Here is a 20596-nt window from a genome sequence, read left to right on the forward strand (position 1 = left end):
ATAGTGTGAGAGAGTAGTCTAGTTTGTTTCTTTTGCATGTAGCTGTCCAGTTTTCCCAGCACAATTTATTGAACAAGCCATCTTTTCTCCATTTTATATTCTTGCCTTCTTTGTCATAGATTAATTGACCATAAGTGTGTGAGTTTATTTCTGGGCTTTCTGTTCTGTTCCGCTTATCCATGTGTCTGTTTTTGTGCCAGTACCATACTTGTTTGATGACTGGCACTTTGTACCATAGTTCGAAATCAGGGAGTGTGATACCTCCAACTCTGTTCTTTTTCAAGATTTCTGTGGCTATTTGGAGTCTGTTGTGCTTCCATACAAATTTTATAATTATTTGTTCTAGCTCTGTGAAAAATGGCATTAATATTTTGATAGAAATTGCATTGAATCTATAGATTTCCTTGGGTAGTATGATCATTTTAACAGCAATTGTTAATGGGATTGTTTTCTTAATTTCTCTTTCTGATAGTTTGTTGTTAATGTATAAAAATGCATCACATTTCCGTATGTTAATTTTGTATCCTGCACATTTACTGAATTCATTGATCAGTTCTAGTAGTTTTTTGGTGGCGTCTTTAGGATTTTCTATATATAGTATCATGTCATCTGCAAAAAGTGACAGTTTTCTTTCTTTGTTTCCAATTTGGATTCCTTTTATTTCTTTTTCTAGTCTGATTGCTGCGGCTAAGACTTCCAACACTATGTTGAATAAAATTGGTGAGAGTGGAAATCCTTGTCTTATTCCTGATCTTGGAGGAAATGCTTTCAGCTTTTCACATTTGAGTATGGTATTAGCTGTGAATTTGTCATATGTTTAGATCTGAAGTGAGTCTCTTGTAGGAAGCATATGTATGGGTGTTGTTTTTGTATCCATTCAGCCACTCTGTGCCTTTGATTGGAGCATTTAGTCCATTTACATTTAAATTAATTATTGATATGTATGTACTTGTTCCCATTTTGTTAATTGTTTCGGAGTTGTTTTTGTAGTTCTTTTTTGTTGAGGTCCTCTTCCTTTTTTCTATTTTCTTATGATTTGATGCCTACTTTTGGTGTTATGTTTGGATGCCTTTCTCTTTTTTGTGTGTATATCTACTATAGATTTTTGGTTTGTCATTACCATGAGGTTTGTGTATAGCAATATATATATATGTTTGTTTTAAGTTGCTGATCTCTTAAGTTCAAACACGTTTTAACAACCCTGCATTTTTACTTCCCACCCCCAATGTTTACTGTTTTTGATATCACCTTTTTGTTTGTGTATCCCTTAACTACTTATTGTAGATGTAGATGATTTTACTACTTTTGTCTTTTAACCTTCCTACTAGATTTATAAGCTGTTGATTTATTACCTTTATTGTATATTTGCATTTCCCTATAAGATTTTTTTCTTTTGTAATTTTCATGTTTCTAGTTTTGGCCTTTTCTTTTTCACATAGAGAAGTTCCTTTAACATTTCTTGTAAAGCTGGTTTGGTGGTACTCTTTTATTAGCATTTGCTTGTCTGTAAAACTTTTGATCTTGCTATCAAATCTGAATGAAAGCCTTGCCAGCTAGAGTATTCTTGGTTGTAGTTTTTCTTCCTTTCATCACTTTAAATATACGGTGCCACTCTCTTCTGGCCTGCAGAGTTTCTGCTATAAAGTCAGATGATAGCCTTATGGGAGTTCCCTTGTATGTAACTTGTTGCTTCTTCCTTGCTGCTTTTAATATTCTGTCTTTATCTTTAATTTTTGTCACTTCCACTACAGTGTGTCTTGGTGTGTTCCTCTTTGGGTTGATCCTCTTTGGGACTCTCTGTAACTCCTGTACCTGGGTGTCTGTTTCCTTTCCCAAGTTAGGGAAGTCTTCAGCTATTATGTCTTCAAATACAATATGTTCTCTGCCCCATTTTCTCTCTATCTTCTCTTTCTGGGACTACTATATTGTGACTGTTAGTATGCTTGATATCGTGCCAGAGGTCTCTTAAGCTGTCCTCATTTCTTTTTATACATGTTTCTTTTTCCTGTTCAGCTTCAGTGATTTTTCACTACTCTATTCTAGCTCACTGATTTGTTCCTCTGTATCATCTAATCTATTGTTGATTCCTTGTGGTAGATTTCTTATTTCAAGTATTGTATTCTTCATCTCTCTTTGTTGCTTTGAATTTTCTAACTCTTTGTTCATGTCTCACTCTGTTCATCCATTCTTCTCCCGAATTTTTTGAGCATCTTTATGATTGTTACCTTGAACTCTATATCAAGTCTCCACTTCACTCAGTTCTTCTTTTGGGGTTTTATCTTTTTCCTTCATTTGGAACGTATTCCTCTGTTGCCTCATGTTGCCTAATTTGCTGTTTTTTTTTTTTTTTCACACTATGATAGTTAATTTTATTTGTTCAAGGACTCATCTTGCAAGCATTAAACCAAGCTTGGGCTTTGATTCTGGGAGCCCAGATTCACATACTTAGGAAGATAAGAGTAGACTGTGCTCCACATACAGGGATGAAAACTAAAGGCTCGTGGTTAATCACACTGTAGTTTTAAGTTTCTACAACCTAGCAGCCAGAAGTCACAGGTCCTTTAGGTCCTTCTGGATGTCCCAGAGGGTGTCTGCACTTTTCTTGAGTTGTGCAACCTCATCATCCTTCAGCTTCTGGCTGATAACACTGGTTAACCCCCAAGCATTCAGGATACATGGAAGGCTCAAGAAGACTTCATTCTCAATGCCATACATCCCCTTCACCATTGTTGACACTGGGTGAATCCTGGATAGATTTTTCAACATAGATTCAATAAGATCAGCCACACTTAATCCACTAGCCCAGTTGGTGTATCCTTTTAGCTTGATGACTTCATAGGCACTTTCAACCACCATCTTGTGCACTTTCTTCCAGTTTTCACTATCATTGTCTGTTCCCATTTCTGGATTCAGTTCCTGGAGAGAAACACCTGCCACATTCACCCCACTCCACACAGCCACACTTGAGTTGCCATGTTCTCCCAAAATCCATCCGTGGCAGCTGCTGGGATGAATGCCAAGTTTTTCAGCCATAAGATAGCGGAATCTAGCAGAATCCAGATTACATCCACTTCCAATCACACAGTGTTTGGGTAATCCACTTAGTTTCCAGGTAACATATGTGAGAATATCCACTGGGTTAGAAACCACAATTATGATGCAGTCAGGACTGTACTTGACGATCTGAGGAATGATGAACTTGAAGACATTAACATTCCTCTGCACCAGATTCAGACGGCTTTCTCCCTCTTGCTGGCAAACTCCTGCAGTTACCACCACGATCTTGGAATTGGCGGTCACAGGGTAATCTTTGTCTGCCACAATTTTTGGTGTCTGAAGGAATAAGCTCCCATGCTGCAGGTCCATCATTTCTCCTTTGAGTTTATCTTCCAAAACATCCACAAGAGCAAGCTCATCAGTCAGAGACTTTCCCAGAATGCTGATGGCACATGCCATACCAACTTGTCCAACACCCACTACAGTGATCTTATTGTTTGGGACCGTTGCCTCTTCTTCTGCAACTGGTGCAATCAGTTTTTCCTTAAGAGTTGCCATTGTGCCCAGGGTAGAGAAAGTTCTCGAGATGGCGGTAAGGGTCACACCTAATTTGCTGTTTTTATTTCTACATATCTGGTATTTCGTTGTTTCCCAAACTTGGAGAAGTGACCTTTTGTAGATGTCCTATGCATCACAGCAGCACATTCCTCTCTGGTCCCAGAGCTATATGCTCTAGTGGTCCCCCTAAGAGGACTGTGAGGGTCCTTCAATTGTGACGGGCTGACTACTGTGGGTGGTCTGGTAGACTTGGCTGGACTGGTCCCCTGTCCAGTTGGTTGCCAGTCCCTGCCTTGTTCGGAGGCTGCTGGCCACTGGTGGGTGGAGCTGTGTCACAAGGTGGCTGACTGTGGAAACCCTTGGGGTCCTGGGGCTAGTGCTGGCCCAGTGGTGGGTGGACCTGGGATTGGGGTGGGTGGCTATGGGGCCAGGGGTCCTGGATCTAGTATCAGTCTGCTGGTGGGTGGGGCCAGTTCCTGACATGGCTTACTGCATGGTCCAATGTGTCCAAAGCTGTTGACAGCCTGCTAGTAAGCAGGGCTGGATCCCAGGTTGGCTGATGAAGGGGTCCGAGGTGTCCCAGAGCTGGTGTTAATCTACTCGTGTAGCTCAGAGGGTCCTGGGGCTGGGGCTGGCCTGCTGGCGGGTCTTAACTTTATACCCATTTTACAACTCCCCATTTCCCCTTCCTCCTAGCCCCGTGGCAACTCTGCATCTATGGGTTTGACTGTTTTAAGTATCTCATATAAGTGAAAGCATGAAGTATTTCACTTTCTGTGACTAGCTTATTTCACTTAGCATAATGTCCTCGAGGTTTTTCTGTGTTGTTGCATACGGCAGGACTTGCTTCTTTTTTTTTAAGGCTGAATAATATTCCATTGCAGATATGTACCACATTTTCTTTATCCATTCATCTTTCAGTGGACATTTAGGTTGACTCCATATCTTTGCTATCGTGAATATTGCTGCAATAAACATGGGAGTGCAGATATAACTTAACATATCCTGATTTCAATAGTTTTGGATATATACCCAGAAGTAGGATTGCTGGATCATATGGTAGTTCTAGTTTTAATTTTTTGAGGAACCTCACACCTGTTTTCAAAAGAGCCTGGACCAATTTACGTTTCCATAAACAATGTACTAGGGTTCCAATTTCTCCACATCCTCAACAGCACTGTTTATCTATTTTTTAAAGTATCATAGCCTTCTTAACAGGTGTGAGGTCTTTTGTGTTTTTTTTGCATTTCCCTGATGATTAGTTATATTGGTAACCTTTTAATATACCTGTTGGTTATTTATATGTGTCTTCTTTGGGGAAATGTCTATCCAAATCCTTTGCCCATTTTCTAGTTGGGTTGTTTAGTTTTGCCTATTGAACTTAATTTTGTTTTAAGAAGATATGTATTCCAGTGAATGAAATCACATGACCTCCTGTGGAATGACTTTGGCCTTTGAGCACTTGTTATGAACATTTATCATTACCTCTTGAATTTAACATTTTGTAATTAACTTATATAATATAGAATTGTGTTTTCAGAAGTATACTGCCATGACATTACACGGATTCATCTTTAGGCAATCCAGTGGTGTGAAGACTTTTAGCAGTTGCAGTTTGAGTGACTTTGAAAATTTCATTTCAAATATGGGTGCCCAATGTCTTCAGAATAAGCCACAAATGCAGAGGGCTCCGGCAGCAATCTGTGGGAACGGCAGAGTGGAGGGAAATGAAATCTGTGACTGTGGTACTGAGGAAGTAAGTCTGATCATTGGAAAATTGATAAATTTATTGTTTTAGTTCAACTCTTTGTCATAAATGTTATATATCTCAAATATGACTGAGTACCGTGCAAAATATTGGCAGTAATGAAATCAAGGTTGAAATACAGACAAGAATATACCATCTAGATTTAATAGGTTGAAGATTTTTTGACAAATATAAGAATATTCCCAAAAAATTATTGCTGACAGGAAAAAAGGGAAGTCTACAATGAGCTTTTGGTTCCAGACTAAATACGTAAAATCTTTCAAACCTGTGCTTAACCTTAGGACATTTGATAAGTGTCTTATTGAAGATTAATGTGGGAGCAGACCATCAAGTACCCTTTAGGGTATTGCCTCACAATGGAATCAGCAGTATGGGGAGGGAAGACTGTTAAAGTTACAGTCTGAACATTGGGTGATTTTGATTACTCACTTGATAGAGAAGCCCTAGAGAAAATATAATGAATGTAAAAGGTCCAGGGTGTAATGCTTCTAGACAGTTCAGTTTTTGCAGCAGTACTGCAAATATCATAAATGTTCATGATCATAAGATAGAAATGATATTAGGATTGGATACATGCATGGGTCAGAACAAACTTGTACTCATATCACGTTGTTTTAATACTGTGCCTTTATATTATGTTTCACCATTTGGTAGAACAAGTCCTCCCTTTTTACTCTTCATCTATTTTTAAATCAGTTTTCTTGGAGGCATCATCTGCATACAATAAAATGCATCAAATGTAAGTATACAGGTGGATGAATTTTTGTAAATGTACACAAGCATTGGTACAATTCAGATAGAGATTCTTTTTCATTTTTTAAATTGACCTACAACACTGTGTTAATTCCTATTACACAACATAGTGAATCAATATTCTATACATTTCAAAATGATCATCTTGATAAGTCTAGTTATGATATGTCACCATATAAAGGTATTACATAGTTATTGACTATATTCCCCATACTGTACATATTATACTCATGACTCATTTATTTTGCAACTAGAATTTTGTACCTCTTAATCTCCCTCACCTATTTCTTTCCTCCCCCCAAACCCCTTCCCTCTGGCAACCACCTGTTTGTTCTTTGTATCTATAACTCTGTTTCTGTCTTGCTATGTTCATTTGTTATATTTTTAGATTCCACATAAAAGTGAAATCATAAGGTATTTGTCTTTCTCTGTCTGACTTATTTCACTTAACATAATACCCTCTAGGTCCATCCGTGTTTCTACAAATGGTAAAATTTCATTCTTTTTTTATGGCTGAGTAATATTCCATTGTATATATGTACCACATCTTCTTTATGCATTTATCTGTTGATAGGCACTTAGTTTGCTTCCATATCTTAGTTATTGTAAATAATGCTGCAATGAACATATGGGTGCATATATCTTTTTCTTTTATTGAGTATCAATGATTTAAAATATTATATTAGTTTTAGGCATACAACATAGTGATTAAATATTTTTATAGACTGTACTTCATTTATAGTTGTTATTAAAAAAAGGGCTGTATTTCCCTGTGCTGTACAATGTATTTTTGGAGCTTATTTATTTTATACATAGTAGTTTGTACCTCTTAATTCCCTACCCCATCTTCCCCCTCTTCCCTTTCCCCACTGGTAACCAGTAGTTTGACCTCTATATCTGGGAATCTGTTTCTGCTTTGTCATATTCATTCATTTGTTTTATTTTTTATATTCCACATATAAATGATAACATAGAGTACTTGTCTTTGTCTGTCTGACTTATTTCACTAAGCATAATACCCTCTAGGTCCATCTATGTAGTTGCAAATGGCAAAATTTTATTCTTTTTTATGGCCAAGTAATATTCTATTGTATATGTATACCACATCTTCTTTATCCATTCATCTGTCGATGGACACTTATGTTGCTTCCACATCTTGGCAATTGTAAATAATGCTGCTATGAACATTGGGGTGCATGTGTATTTTTGAATTAATGTTTTTGTTTCTTTGGATATATATTCAGGAGTGGAATTGCTGGATCATATGGTAGCTTGATTTTTCGTGGTTTTTTTTGAGGAACCTCCATACTGTTTTTCATAGTGGGAAACAGTGTACAATGGTTCTCTTTTCTCCACTTACTTACCAACACTTGTTATTTGTGATCTTTTTGATGATAGCGATTCTGACACATATGAGTTGATATCTCATCGTGGTTTTGATTTGCATTTCCCTAATGATTAGTGTTGTTAGCATCTTTTCATGTGCCTATTGGCCATCTGTATGTTTTCTTTGGAAAAATGTGTATTCAGGTCTCCTGCCCATTTTTAAATCAGGTTATTTGTTTTTTGGATATTGAGTTGTATGAGCTGTTTATATATTTTGGATATTAACTCCTTATCAGGCATATTATTTGCAAACATTTTCTCACATTCAATAAGTTGTTTTTTGCTTTGGTCAGTAGTTTCCTGTGCTGCACAAAAGCTTTTAAGTTTAATTAGGTCCCATCTGTTTATTTTTGTTCCCTTTGCCTTAAGAGACAGATCCAAAAAATATTGTTGCAGTTCATGTTAGAGTGTTCTGCCTATGTTTTCTTCTAGGAGTTTTATGTTTTCTGGTCTTATATTTATGTCTTTAATCCATTTTGAGTTTATTTTAATACATGGTTTAAGAAAATGTTTCAGTTTTATTCTTTTAATGTAGCTGTCCAGATTTCCAGCACTACTTGTTAAAGAGATTGTCTTTTCCCCATTGTATATCCTTGCCTCCTTTGTTGAAGATTAATTGACCATAAGTGTGTGGGTTTATTTCTGGACTCTCTATTCTGTTCTATTGATCTATGTAGCTGTTTTTGTGCCTGTATCATACTGTTTTGATGACTGTCTCTTTGTACTATAGTTTGAAATCAAGGAGTATGGTACCTCCGGCTCTGTTCTTCTTTCTTCAGATTGCTTTGGCTATTTGGACTCTTTTATGTTTCCATACAAATGTTAGAATTATTTGTTATAGCTCTGTGAAAAATGCCATTAATATTTTGATAGGAATTGCATTGAATGTATAGATTGCCTTGGGTACTATGGCCATTTTAGCAATATTAATTCTGCCAGTCTATGAACACTGTATATATTTCCATCTGTGTCATCTTCAATTTCTTTCATCAGTGTCTTATGGTATTCCAAATACAGGTCTTTTACCTCCTTAGTTAGATTTGTTCCTAGATATTTTATTCTTTTTGATGCAATTCTAAATGGGATTGTTTTCTTAATTTCTCTTTTGTTAATTCATTGTTAGTGTAAAGAAATGCAACAGATTTCTGTGTATTGATTTTGTATCCTGCACTTAACAAAATGGCAGTAAGTACATACCTACCAATAATTACTTTAAATATAATTGTACTAAATGCTGCAATCAAAAGAAACAGAATGGCTGAATGGATAAAACAATAAGACCCATATATATATACTGCCTACAAGAGACTCACTTCAGATCTAAAGACACATGCAGACTGAAAGTGAGGGAATCAGAAAAGGTATTCCATGCAAATGGAAATCAAAAGACAGCTGAGGTAGCAATACTTATGTCAGACAAAAGAGACTTCAAAACAAAGACTGTAAGACAAAGGACGTTATGTAATGATTAAGGGATCAATCCAAGAAGATGCAACATTTATAAATATATATGCATTTAACATAGGAACACCTAAATACATAAAGCAAATATTAACAGACAAAAGGGGAGAAATTGACAGTAACACAATAATAGTAGGGGACTTTAACACCTCACTTACATCAATGGACGGACCATCCAGACAGAAAATCATTAAGGAAAGACTGGTCTTAAGTGACACATCAGACCAGATGGAATTAATAGAAGTAAATATAGAACATTCCACACCAAAGCAACAGAATACACATTGTTTCAGGTGCCCTGTAACATCTCCAGGGTAGATCACATGTTAGACCACCAAACAAGTCTCAGTAAATTTAAGAAAATTGAAATCATATCCAACATCTTTTCTGACTAGAATGCTATGAGACTAGGAATCAACTACAAGAAAAAAAAGTGCAGAAAACAGAAATATGTCATGGCTAAACAATATACTGCTAAACAACCAATGTATCACTGAAGAAATCAATTAGGAAATTTAAAAAATACCTGTAGGCAAATGAAAGCAAAATGCAATGAACCAAAATCCATGGGACAAAGCAAAAGCAGTACTATGAGGGAAGTTTTTTAGTGATACAAGCTTACCTCAGGAAACAAGAAAAATCTCAAACAACCTAATCTTACACTTAAAGTAACTAAAAAAAGAAAAAACAAAACCCAAAGTTAGTAGAAGCAAAGAAATAATAATCAGAGCAGAAATAAATGAAATAGAGACCAAAAAAATAGAGTAATGAAGCTAAGAGGTAGTTCTTTGAGAAAGAGAAAGAAAATTGATAAACCTTTAGCCAGACTCATCAAGAAAAAGAGAGAGAGAACCCAAATCAATAAAATCAGAAATGAAAAAGGAGAAGCTACAACCAACACCACAGAAATTCAAAGGATCATAAGAGATTACTTCAAACTATATGCCAGTAAAATGGACAACGTGGAAGAAATGTACAAATTCCTAGAAATGTGCACTCTCCTAAGACTGAACCAGGAAGAAACAGAAAATATGAACAGACCAATTGCCAGTAATGATATTGAATCAGTAATAATATTTTTAAAAACTACCAACAAAAAATGTCCAGGACCAGATGGCTTCACAGGTGAATTCACCAAACATTTAGAGAACAGTTAACACGTGTTCCTATGATAATAAACGACCATATATATGCGTCTTTCCCTGAATTCTTTTCTGTTTATTTGTCTGTCCTTATGCCAATTCCACACTGTCTTAACTAATGTACTTTTCAGTAAGTCTTGAAAACATTGTGTGTAAATCAGCCAACTTTGGTCCTCTTTTCCAAAATAGCTTTACTATTCTAGGACCATTTTATTTCCATGTAAATTGGAGAACCGGCATGTGAATGTAGGGACTTTTATTCAAATTGTGTTGTATTCATACATCAATTTGGGGGGAATTACTTTTCTTACCAATGTTAAGTCTGCCATTCTGTGCACATTGTGTATCTCTCCACTTATTCAGATCTTTAGCTCTTCTATAGATTTCTTGTTTTGATAGTGTTTAAATTTTTTATTTAACAATTGTATCATTTATTTAACAATTGTATCACAATTGTATTAACAGTTGTGTAACAATAGTATAAAAATTACAGTGGACTTTCCTGAATTCTAGTGTTGATTAGAAGTACTGAGAGTGGCCTTCTTTGCTTTGTTCTTATTTTTAGGGGGAAAGTTTTCTGACTTTCACCATTAAATATGATATTAGATATAAGCTTTTTTAAAAAATAGATGCCCTTTACCATATTGAGGAAATTTCCTTCTATTTCTAGTTAACTGAGAGTTTTATAAATTGAATAAATTTGAAGTGTAATATTGTAAGCTTAAGTTGTACAGTGTGTTACTGTGATACATTTATATATTATATGATTGCTGATGTAGTGATATTTATTACATTACATAATTACAGTACAATATTAGTGTCTATATTCATTATATTGTGCATTAGATCTCTGTGGCTGATTTATTGCTCAATACAAGTGTGTACCCTTGAATACCATCACTCTTACTCCCCTGCCTCCGCAACCTCTGGTAACCAGTACTTTACTCTGTTTTCACAGGTTTAAAGATTCCACATATAAGTGATATCACACAGTTCTTGTCTTTCTATGTTTGACTTATCTCACTGGCATAGTGTGCTCAAGGTCCACACATGTTGTTGAAAATGGGAGGATAGCTTCCATTTTCATGACAGAATAACATTCCATTGTGTATGTGTAACAAATCTTTTTTATCCATTAATCCATTGATGGGCATTTGGGTTGTTTCCATATCTTAGCTATTGTAAATAGCCAAGATTTATTGTGATAAATGCATATATCTCTTTGAAATTCTGTTTTCATTTCCTTTGGGTATATACCCAGAACTGGAATTGCTGGATCATATGGTAGGTCTATTTTTAATTTTTTGAGGAACCTCCATATTGTTTTCCATAGTGGACCAATTGGTTGGACCTATTTACATTCCCACCAACAGTGTATAAGGCTTCCTTTTTCACCACATCCTTGCCAGTACCTGTTGTCTCTTGTCTTCTTGGTGATAGCCATTCTGACAGGTGTGAAGTGGTATCTCATAGTGGTTTTGATTACCATTTCTTGATGATTAGTGATGTTGAGCATCTTTTCATGTGCCTGTTGGCCATCTGTATGTCTTTAGAAAAATGTGTATTTAGTTCTTCTGCCCATTTTTAAATTGGAGTGTTTTTTTGTTGTTGTTATCAAATTGAGTAAGTTCTTTATATAGTTTGGATATTAACCCCTTATCTGATATATGGTTTGCAAAAATTTTCTCCCATCCTGTAGGTTGTTTTTTCCATTTTGATAATTGTTTCTTTTGAGGTGCAGAAGTTTTTGAGTTTGATGTCCCATTTGTTGTTTTTTCTTTTGTTGTTTGTCCATTTGGCATCACACCCCAAAATTTATACCCAAGACTAGTATCAATGAGGTTTTTCCCTACATTTTCTTCTAGGAGTTTCATGGTATCAGACCTTATGTTTAAATCTTTGATCCACTTTGAGTTAATTTTTCCAGGTAATGTGGGATAGGAGTCATTGTCATTGTTTTGCATGTGTTTCTCTAGTTTTCCCAGTTGTTGAAGAGAGTATCCTTTCCTCATTGGTTATTCCTGACTCCCTTGTCGAATATTAGTTGACCATATATGCCGTGGTTTAGTTTTGGGCTTTCTGTTCTGTTGAAATGGTTTACATGTCTATTTTTGTCCCAGTACCATACTGGTGTTTGTTTGTTTGTTTTATTATATAAGTTTCAGGTGTACAGCACTATAATTCAACATCTATATACACTACAAAGTGATCAGCACCACAAGTCTACTTAGCATCCATCACCATATAGTTGACTCCCTTCATCTGTTTCTCTTACCTCCTAACCCCCTTCCCTTCTGGTAACCACTAATCTGATTTCTGCATCTATGAGGTTTTTTGGTTTTATTTTGTTGGCTTTTGTGTGTGTGTGTATTTTTGTTTGTTCATTTGTTTTGTTTTTAGATTTCAGATATGAATGAAATCATATGGTATCTGTCTTTCTTCATTTGACTTATTTCACTTAGCATAATACCTTCAAGGTCCATCCATGTCGCAAAAGGCAAGATTTCATTCTTTTTATGGATGAGTAAGTATTCCACTGTGTATGTGTACTAGGTCTTCTTTATCCATTCATCCATCAGTGGACACTTAGGTTGTTTCCACGTCTTGACTGTTATAAATAATGCTGCAATAAGCAGAAGAGTGCATATATTTTTTCTAACTAGTGTTTTTGTATTCTTTGGATAAATACCCAGAAGTGGAATAGCTAGGTTGTATGGCAATTCTTAATTTTTTGAGTAATCACCATTGTTTTTCATAGTGGCTGTACTGATTTATAGTCCCACTAACAGTGTCCTAGGGTTCCCTTTTTCCATATCCTCTCCAACGTTTGTTATATTTTCTTTTTGATAATAGTTATTCTAACAGGTGTGAGGTGATATCTCATTGTGGTTTGATTTGCATTTCCCTAATAATTAGTTATGTTGATTATCTTTTCATGTGCCTGTTGGCCATCTATGTGTTTTCTTTGGAAAAATGTCTGTTCAGGTTCTGTGCTCGGTTTTTAGTCAGGTTGTTTAGTACTTTGTTATTGAGTTGTATAAGCTCTTTATGTATTTTGGATGTTAACCCATTATCAGATATATGATTTGCAAATATATTTTCATTCAGTAAGTTGCTTTTTCATTTTGAGATGGTTTTCTTTGCTGTGAAGAAGAATTTTAGCTTGATATAGTCCCATTTGTTTATTTTGCTTTTGTTTCTCTTGCCTTTGGAGTGGGTTCCACAAAAACCTTACTGAGACTGATATCAGTGAGATTATTGCCTATGTTTTCTTCTAGGAATTTTATGGATTCATGTCTTATATTCAAATTAATCCATTTTGTGTTCATTTTTGTGTATAGTGTAAGGTATTGGTCTAGTTTCTTTCTTTTGCATGTGACCATACATTTTTCCCAACACCAGTTGTTGAAGAGACTCTCCTTTCTCTATTGTATATTCTTTGTTCCTTCATTGTAAGTTTATTGTCTGTGTATGTATGGGTTTACTTTTGTGCTCTCAGTTCTGTTCCATTGATCTGTGAGTCTGTTTTTGTGCTAGTACCATCCTGTTTTGCTTATTGTGGCTTTGTAGGAAACAAAACATACCGTTTTGATTACTGTAGCTTTGTAGGAAACAGTCATCCCTTGATATCTACAGGGGATTGGTTCTAGGACCCTTAAAGTATACCAAAATCCATGGATATTCAAATCCCTTTTATAAAATGGTATATAACCTACCCACATACTCCCATATACTTTAAATCATCTCTAGATTACTTATAATACCTAATACAATGCAAATGATATGTAAATAGTTGTAAATAAAATGTAAATGCTATGTAAATAGTTGCCAGAATGCAGCAAATTTAAGTTTTGCTTTTTGGAACTGTCTGGATTTTTTTCTGAATATTTTCAATCTAAGGTTGGTTGAATGCATGGATTCAGAACCCACAGATATGGAGGACCAGCTGTAATTTGAAATCAAGGAGTGTGATACTTTCAGCTTTGTTCTTCTTTCTCAAGATTGATTTGACTGTTGGGGATCTTTTGTGCTTTCACACACTTACGGTTTTTATTACTATGGCTTTGTGTAGTTTACTTTCAAATTCAGAAGCATGATACCTCCAGTTTTTTTTTTTTTCTTCTCAGAATCACTATTTGGAGTCTTGAGTTTCTACACAAATTTTAGGATTGTTTTCTCTATTACTGTGAGGAATACCTTTGGTATTTTTATGGGGATTATGTTGAATCTGTAGATGGCTTTGGGTACTATAGCCATTTTAACAATATTAATTCTTCCAATCCATGAACATGAGGTATCTTTCCATTTCTTCATGTCTTCTTTGATTTCCTTCAGCAAAGTTTTGTGGTTTTCATTATGCAGATCTTTCACTTTCTTGGTTAAAATTATTCCTAAATATTTTATTGTTTTTCATGCTATTGTGAATGGGATGGTTTTTTTTTTAAATTTCTCTGTCAGATGCTTCATTATTAATGTAAAGGAACGTGATTGATTTCTGTATGTTGATTTTGTATCTTGCCACTTTACTGAAATCATTGATTAATTCAAACAGTTTTTTGACTGGTTCTTTGAGATTTTCTGTATGTAGGATCATATCATCAGCAAATAACCACAGTTTTACTTCTTCTCTTTTTATTTGGATGACTTTAAATTTTTTTTGTCTTGACCAATTGCTCTAGCTAGTTCTTCCAGTACTAAACTGAATAGACATATTGAGAGAGGGCATTATTGCCGTGTTCTTGATCTTAGGGGAAATGCTTTCAATTTCTCTCCATTAAGTATAATCTTAGTTAGCTGAGAATTTTCAATGAAGAATTAGTGTTGAATATTGCCAAATATTTCTGTGTCTATTGAGCTGATCATATGAATTTTCTGTTTTTATTCTATTATTAATATGATACATTTAATTCATTGGTTTTTGAGTGCTAACCCAGCCATCATGCAGTCCTGAGATTAGCCTCACTTGGGTTATTTAATATATATAAATTTATATGTATATATATAAATTTAAAATTTGCCAATGTTTTGTTCAGGATTATGGCACTTATTTTAACAAGGACATTGTCTGTAGTTTTATCTTTTCTTGCAATCTTTTCTTCTGGTTTTGGTGTCAGGGTAATTTTGGACTCATAAAATGAGTTGGAATATGCTCCCTTACCCCTACTTTCTGAAAGAATTTGTTTAATATTGGTATTATTCCTATTTATTTATTGTGGGAGAGCACTTAAGAGGAGATTTACCCCCATAAATCTAAGCCCCTAGAAGTTTTATAGTTTGGATTTTAGTTTTAGGCTTATGACCCATTTGAGTTATTATTTGTGTGTGTGTATGTGTGAGAAAGGTGTAGGGTCAGTGTCTAGAGTCATTATTTTCCTTGTGAATGCCCAGTTGTTCCAACACCATTTATTGATAATTCTCCATTGAGTTGCATTTACTCCATTAACAAAGATTTTGTTATCTCTATGTAGGTCTATTTCTGGGGTCTCCATTTTGTTCTAAGCTCTTTGTCTATTTTTTTGTGCATACTACATTGCCACTATTATCGTTTTTATTAAGTTTTGAAGCTGGGTATTTTTGGTCCTTCAATTTTACTCCTCCTCTTCCTCTTCCGCCTCTTCTTTTTCTTCTTCCTTCTCTTCCTCAGCATTAGGTTGTCTACTCTGAGTCTTTTGCTTTTCCATATAAACTTTAGAATCAGTTTGACTATGTCCACAAAATAATTGCTGGATTTTTTATTGTAATTGCACTGAATCTCTGCATCAAGTTGTGAAGAACTGACATTTTAACAATATTTAGTTTTCCTATCCATGAACATGGACTATCTCTCCATTTATTTATACCTTCTTTGATTTTCTTCATCAAGCTTTGTAGTTTTTCTCATATCGATCCTGTAAAATTTTGTTAGGACTGTTCCCAAGTACTTCATTGTTTTGGTGCTAATTCAAATGGTATTGTGTTTTTTATTTCAAATTTTTATTTTTCATTGTTGGTATAAAGGAAAACAATTGAGTTTTGTATATTAACCTTGTATCCAGCAACCTTGCTATAATTGCTTATTAGTCACAGGAGGCTTTTATTGTTATTGTTCTTTGGCTAATTATTTGGTATTTTCTTTACATAGGCAGTCATGTAATCTATGGACAAAAATAGTTTTTGTTTCTTTCCCACCTGTATATTTTCACTTCATTTTCTAGTCTTATTGCATTAGCTAGGACTTCCAGTAAGATGCTGAAGGGAGTGGTGAGAGGGAGCATCCTTGCCTTGTTTCTTTTTTAGGAGGAAAGCTTATAGTTTCTCACCATAACTGTGATATTAGCCACAGATTTTTTTCTAGATGTTACCAATTGAAGAAGTTCCCTCTATTCCTAGTTTGCTAACATTTTATAAGTGAGTTTGGATTTTGTCAAGTGCTTTTTCTACAGCAATTGTTATGGTCACTGATTTTTATTCTTCAGCCTGTCAATATGATGGATTATATTAATGGATGTTTGCATAATAAACCAGCCTTGCATACTTGTGATAAATCCCATTTGGTTGTAGTATATAATTACTTTTATACATTGTTGGATTCAATTTCCTAATTTTTTGTTGAGGATTTTTGCATCTATGTTTATGAGATCTATTTATTGATTGATCTGTAGGTTTATTGATGAGATCTATAGATTTATTGATATGTAATTTTACTTTGTCTGGGCTTGATATTAGGCTAATACTGACTTCATAGAATGAGTTAGGAAGAATCACATATCAGTGCTGGGAGAGTAATATGGCTGTGATTCCATGGCATAAAGGCAGTAGAAGCTCCATGTTTAATGCTTCTCCTGGATTCTGTCCTCAGTGATTTTTCTATTGACTGATTTTAATTTGTATCCTTTCCATATAATAAACCATAACTGTGAGTATAACAGCTTTCAGTGAGTTCTATGAGTTCTTCCAGTAAATTATAAAACCTGAGGGTGGTTTTGGGAATCCACTAAACTTGAGTTTGGTGAAAGAAATGAGGACAGTCTTGGGGACTGTTCTCTCTAACTTTGCAGTGGGTCTAAAGTCTACCCACCCTTTTTTCCCCCAGCTTTATTGAGGTATGATTAGCAAATAAAAATTGTATATATTTAAGGTGTACAGTTATACAATGTGACGTTTTCGTATATGTACACATTGTGAGATGATTCCTGCATCAAACCAGTTAACATATACATCATCTCACACAGTTATCATTTTTTTGGTTTGGTGAAAATACTTCTACTTCTTAGCAAATTTCAAGTATGCAATACAGTATTGTTAACTATAGTCATCAAGCTGTACATTAAATCCTGAGAAATAACTCATCTCATAAATGAAAGTTTGTACCCTTTGATCAGTGTCTCCCCTTTCCTCTCACCTTTCAGGCACTGGTAACTACCATTCTACACTCTGTTCTATTGTTCAGTTTCTTTAAAAAGTTATTTTATATGTTTTGCCCAGTTTTCTAGTTGAATAAGAATTAGTAAGGTACCAGTTACTCTGTTGTGACCTGAAGTAAAAATGGCACCTTAGTATTGTAATTGTTTAGAGATGCAAAAATCTATAAATGTTGACAGCATGCATATTGTTACCCTGCAAATAAAAAAATAAGCCCTGTAGCACAGCTCCTGACAAAGTTTATATCACTTCCATGATGTATTTTTACTTGTGCCTTCCACTCATTTATAGCAATGTGGACCTGATAGCTGTTGTAATCCTCAAACTTGTGTGCTGAAACCAAATACACAATGTGATAGAGGATCATGCTGCAACAACTGTCAAGTAAGATTTTAGTTTATTACTATCTTCTAAGTATATAATGAATTATGTCTTGGATACTTTAGAATACATAGACACTTAGCTGTAAGTCAAAATAAATGACCTTTCATGTAAAGAAAAAAAGACTAAATTCGGGGTGATGTTTCTGATTTTATGAATTATAGTTGGATGTTGAGGCCTCCTTATAATGCCATTATTCTCCCTAACGATGCTATTGTTTTTAAGCCTTGACTGAGAGCTATTACAGAATTTTTTGATACAGAAGATCACCATTAAAAGGGACTGTTTTCATTTATTTTATCCAATATTTTTGTGAATAAAAATTATGTTTTAGGTTGTGATGGGTATCTGTAAGTATGTAACTGAAAGATACAGCAATTTCCCATAAATACATAAATAATGAAACTCACTAGATGTAACACTTTCCAAATGCTCCATGTTAGCACAAAATTTAAACTAGGAATTTGTTATACAAAGATCATTTGACTTAAATGTCACATTTTAGCTTATATGGTGAAGATGTTGATTCCTGTCCCCTGTTTTACTTTTCAGCTCTTCCAACATATATGTGACAGATTCGTCACATGAGAACCCCTCTATTGAACAATCTGCCACTGTTCTGTGTTCTTCACTATCCTTTGACTGATGCGGTTTTGTGTTATTTTTCTCCTAGAATCTTGTCGTGGTTAATTCTTACCTCCATAATCTTTTTAGTGTAAACTGGAAGTCATCAATTAAGAAGTATGAGATAAATGCCCAGTTAAGATTGTTTATATAAAATTTCAGGGCTTCCCTGGTGGCGCAGTGGTTGAGAATCTGCCTGCCAATGTAGGGGACACGGGTTCGAGCCCTGGTCTGGGAATATCCCACATGCCGCGGAGCAACTAGGCCCATGAGCCACAATTACTGAGCCTGCACATCTGGAGCCTGTGCTCCGCAACAAGAGAGGCCACGATAGTGAGAGGCCCACGCACCGCGATGAAGAGTGGCCCCCACTTGCCGCAACTAGAGAAAGCCCTCACACAGAAACGAAGACCCAACAAAGCCATAAATAAATAAATAAATAAATAAATTTTAAAAACTTTCAGAATAATATACATGAAAGTGTTAATTAACCATAGGATAATTCAGGAGAAAAATTACAATTGGGTTCCTTCTTTTCTAAGACTTCAGTAGTTGACCTGCCTCTTTTAATCACTCTTTGGTTTCCCACTGTTCATTCTCAGTTATTTAGGTTTCACATTTTCACAGAATTACAAATATTCCATACTTAAAAACTGTGGTTTGAATAAGTATATTTTATTTGGAAATTATCTTAATTTCATAATTTTTGCCCCAAAGGAATAATTATCCCTAGCTAAAAACTACTATTCCTCCCTTCTACCAAAGCACAAACAAAACTTGGGCTCTCATTATATCATATTTGTGTTATCCTTTTCTTTGTACATATGTCTTATCTCCTGTTTTGGTTGATAACATTCAATTTTTTTCAATATGATTATCATAATGCTTTATAACAAGAAAACAGTAAGAGACATTAATGAATAAGTACATCATCAAACTATAAATAGAATTAGAGCAATTTTAAAATAAATATTGATGAACACAGCAATCTTATATATAATGTTTTAATTTTTATGTTTTAATTTCTATTAGTTTATGCAAGCAGGTGCTGTATGTAGGCCCGTTGCGCATCCTGAATGTGATGTTTCTGAGGTTTGTAATGGAAGCTCAGGAAGCTGTCCGGCTGATATAACTATACACAATGGACACAAATGTAAAGGAGGAGAAGCTTTTTGTTTTGATGGAGGCTGCCAAGATCTTGATGCACGTTGTGAGAGCATATATGGAAAAGGTATTGTGTTGTAACATCTATGTAGTTGGTGCTCAGTATTTTTATTAACATTACCAAGACAATGGGCAGTTATATATATTTAAATTCTTTATTCTGTTTAACTCTCTATTTTTATTTTTTTTTGAGCTTATTAAGGTATAAATGAGAAAAATATGTTTAAGGTGTACAACGTAATGTTTTGATATACATATACATTGTGAAATAATTGCCACAGTCATCTACTTAACATATTCATTGCATATATATACCCAGGAATAGGCTTACTGGATCATAAGGTAGTGCATTTAAATTTTTGAGAAGACTGTCTACTGTTTTCCATAATGGCTATACCAATTTTCATTCCCACCAACAGTATATAAAAGTTTCCTTTTCTCCACATCCTTGTTAATACTTATTATCTTTTTCTTTTTGATAACAGCTATCCTAAAAGCTGTGAGTTGTGGTTTTGATTTGCACTTCCCTGATGATTAGTGATGTTGAGCTCCTTTTCACATATCTGATGGTCATTTGTATGTCTTTTATTTCAAGAAATGTCCATTTAGGTCCTGTGCTATTTTTAGATCTCATTATTTGTCTTTTTTATTGAGCTGTATGAGTAACATATATTTTGGAGATTAATCCCTTATCAGATATATGGTTTACTAATATTTTCTCCCATTCTGTAGGTTTCATTTTTGCTTTGTTGATTGTTTCCTTTGCTGAGAAGTTTTTTAGTTTTATGCAGTCCCACTTACCTACTGTTGCCCAGATTAATGTCCAAGAGCTTTCTCCCTATGTTTTCTTCTAGTAGGTTCATAGTTTCAGGTAAGTTTAAGTTTCCTCAACCACCCGCTTTATTGAGATACAGTTGACATATAACATTGTGTAAATTTTAGTTGTACAACGTATTGATTT

At 34.7% G+C, this 20596-nt stretch overlaps 2 protein-coding genes across 2 annotated transcripts in view; one reads left to right on the forward strand and one right to left on the reverse strand.

The window, feature by feature from the left end:
* Positions 1–20596, forward strand: part of ADAM32 (ADAM metallopeptidase domain 32) — a gene marked incomplete at its 5' end in the record, with an annotated part of 153579 nt that overhangs the window by 87792 nt on the left and 45191 nt on the right. The window contains 3 exons of the mRNA XM_007178426.2: positions 5134–5311; positions 17758–17850; positions 19504–19702. Coding sequence (XP_007178488.2) covers positions 5134–5311; positions 17758–17850; positions 19504–19702 — 470 coding nt within the window. The remainder of the gene's footprint in view (positions 1–5133; positions 5312–17757; positions 17851–19503; positions 19703–20596) is intronic.
* LOC102998067 (L-lactate dehydrogenase B chain-like) lies at positions 2356–3596 on the reverse strand. Its single transcript, XM_057537503.1, has one exon. The coding sequence runs from the start codon at positions 3553–3555 to the stop codon at positions 2551–2553; it is 1005 nt and encodes a 334-aa protein (XP_057393486.1). The 5' UTR covers positions 3556–3596; the 3' UTR covers positions 2356–2550.

The sequence above is a fragment of the Balaenoptera acutorostrata genome, chromosome 21 (genome assembly GCF_949987535.1).
Source record: "Balaenoptera acutorostrata chromosome 21, mBalAcu1.1, whole genome shotgun sequence".
Lineage (NCBI taxonomy): Eukaryota > Metazoa > Chordata > Mammalia > Artiodactyla > Balaenopteridae > Balaenoptera > Balaenoptera acutorostrata.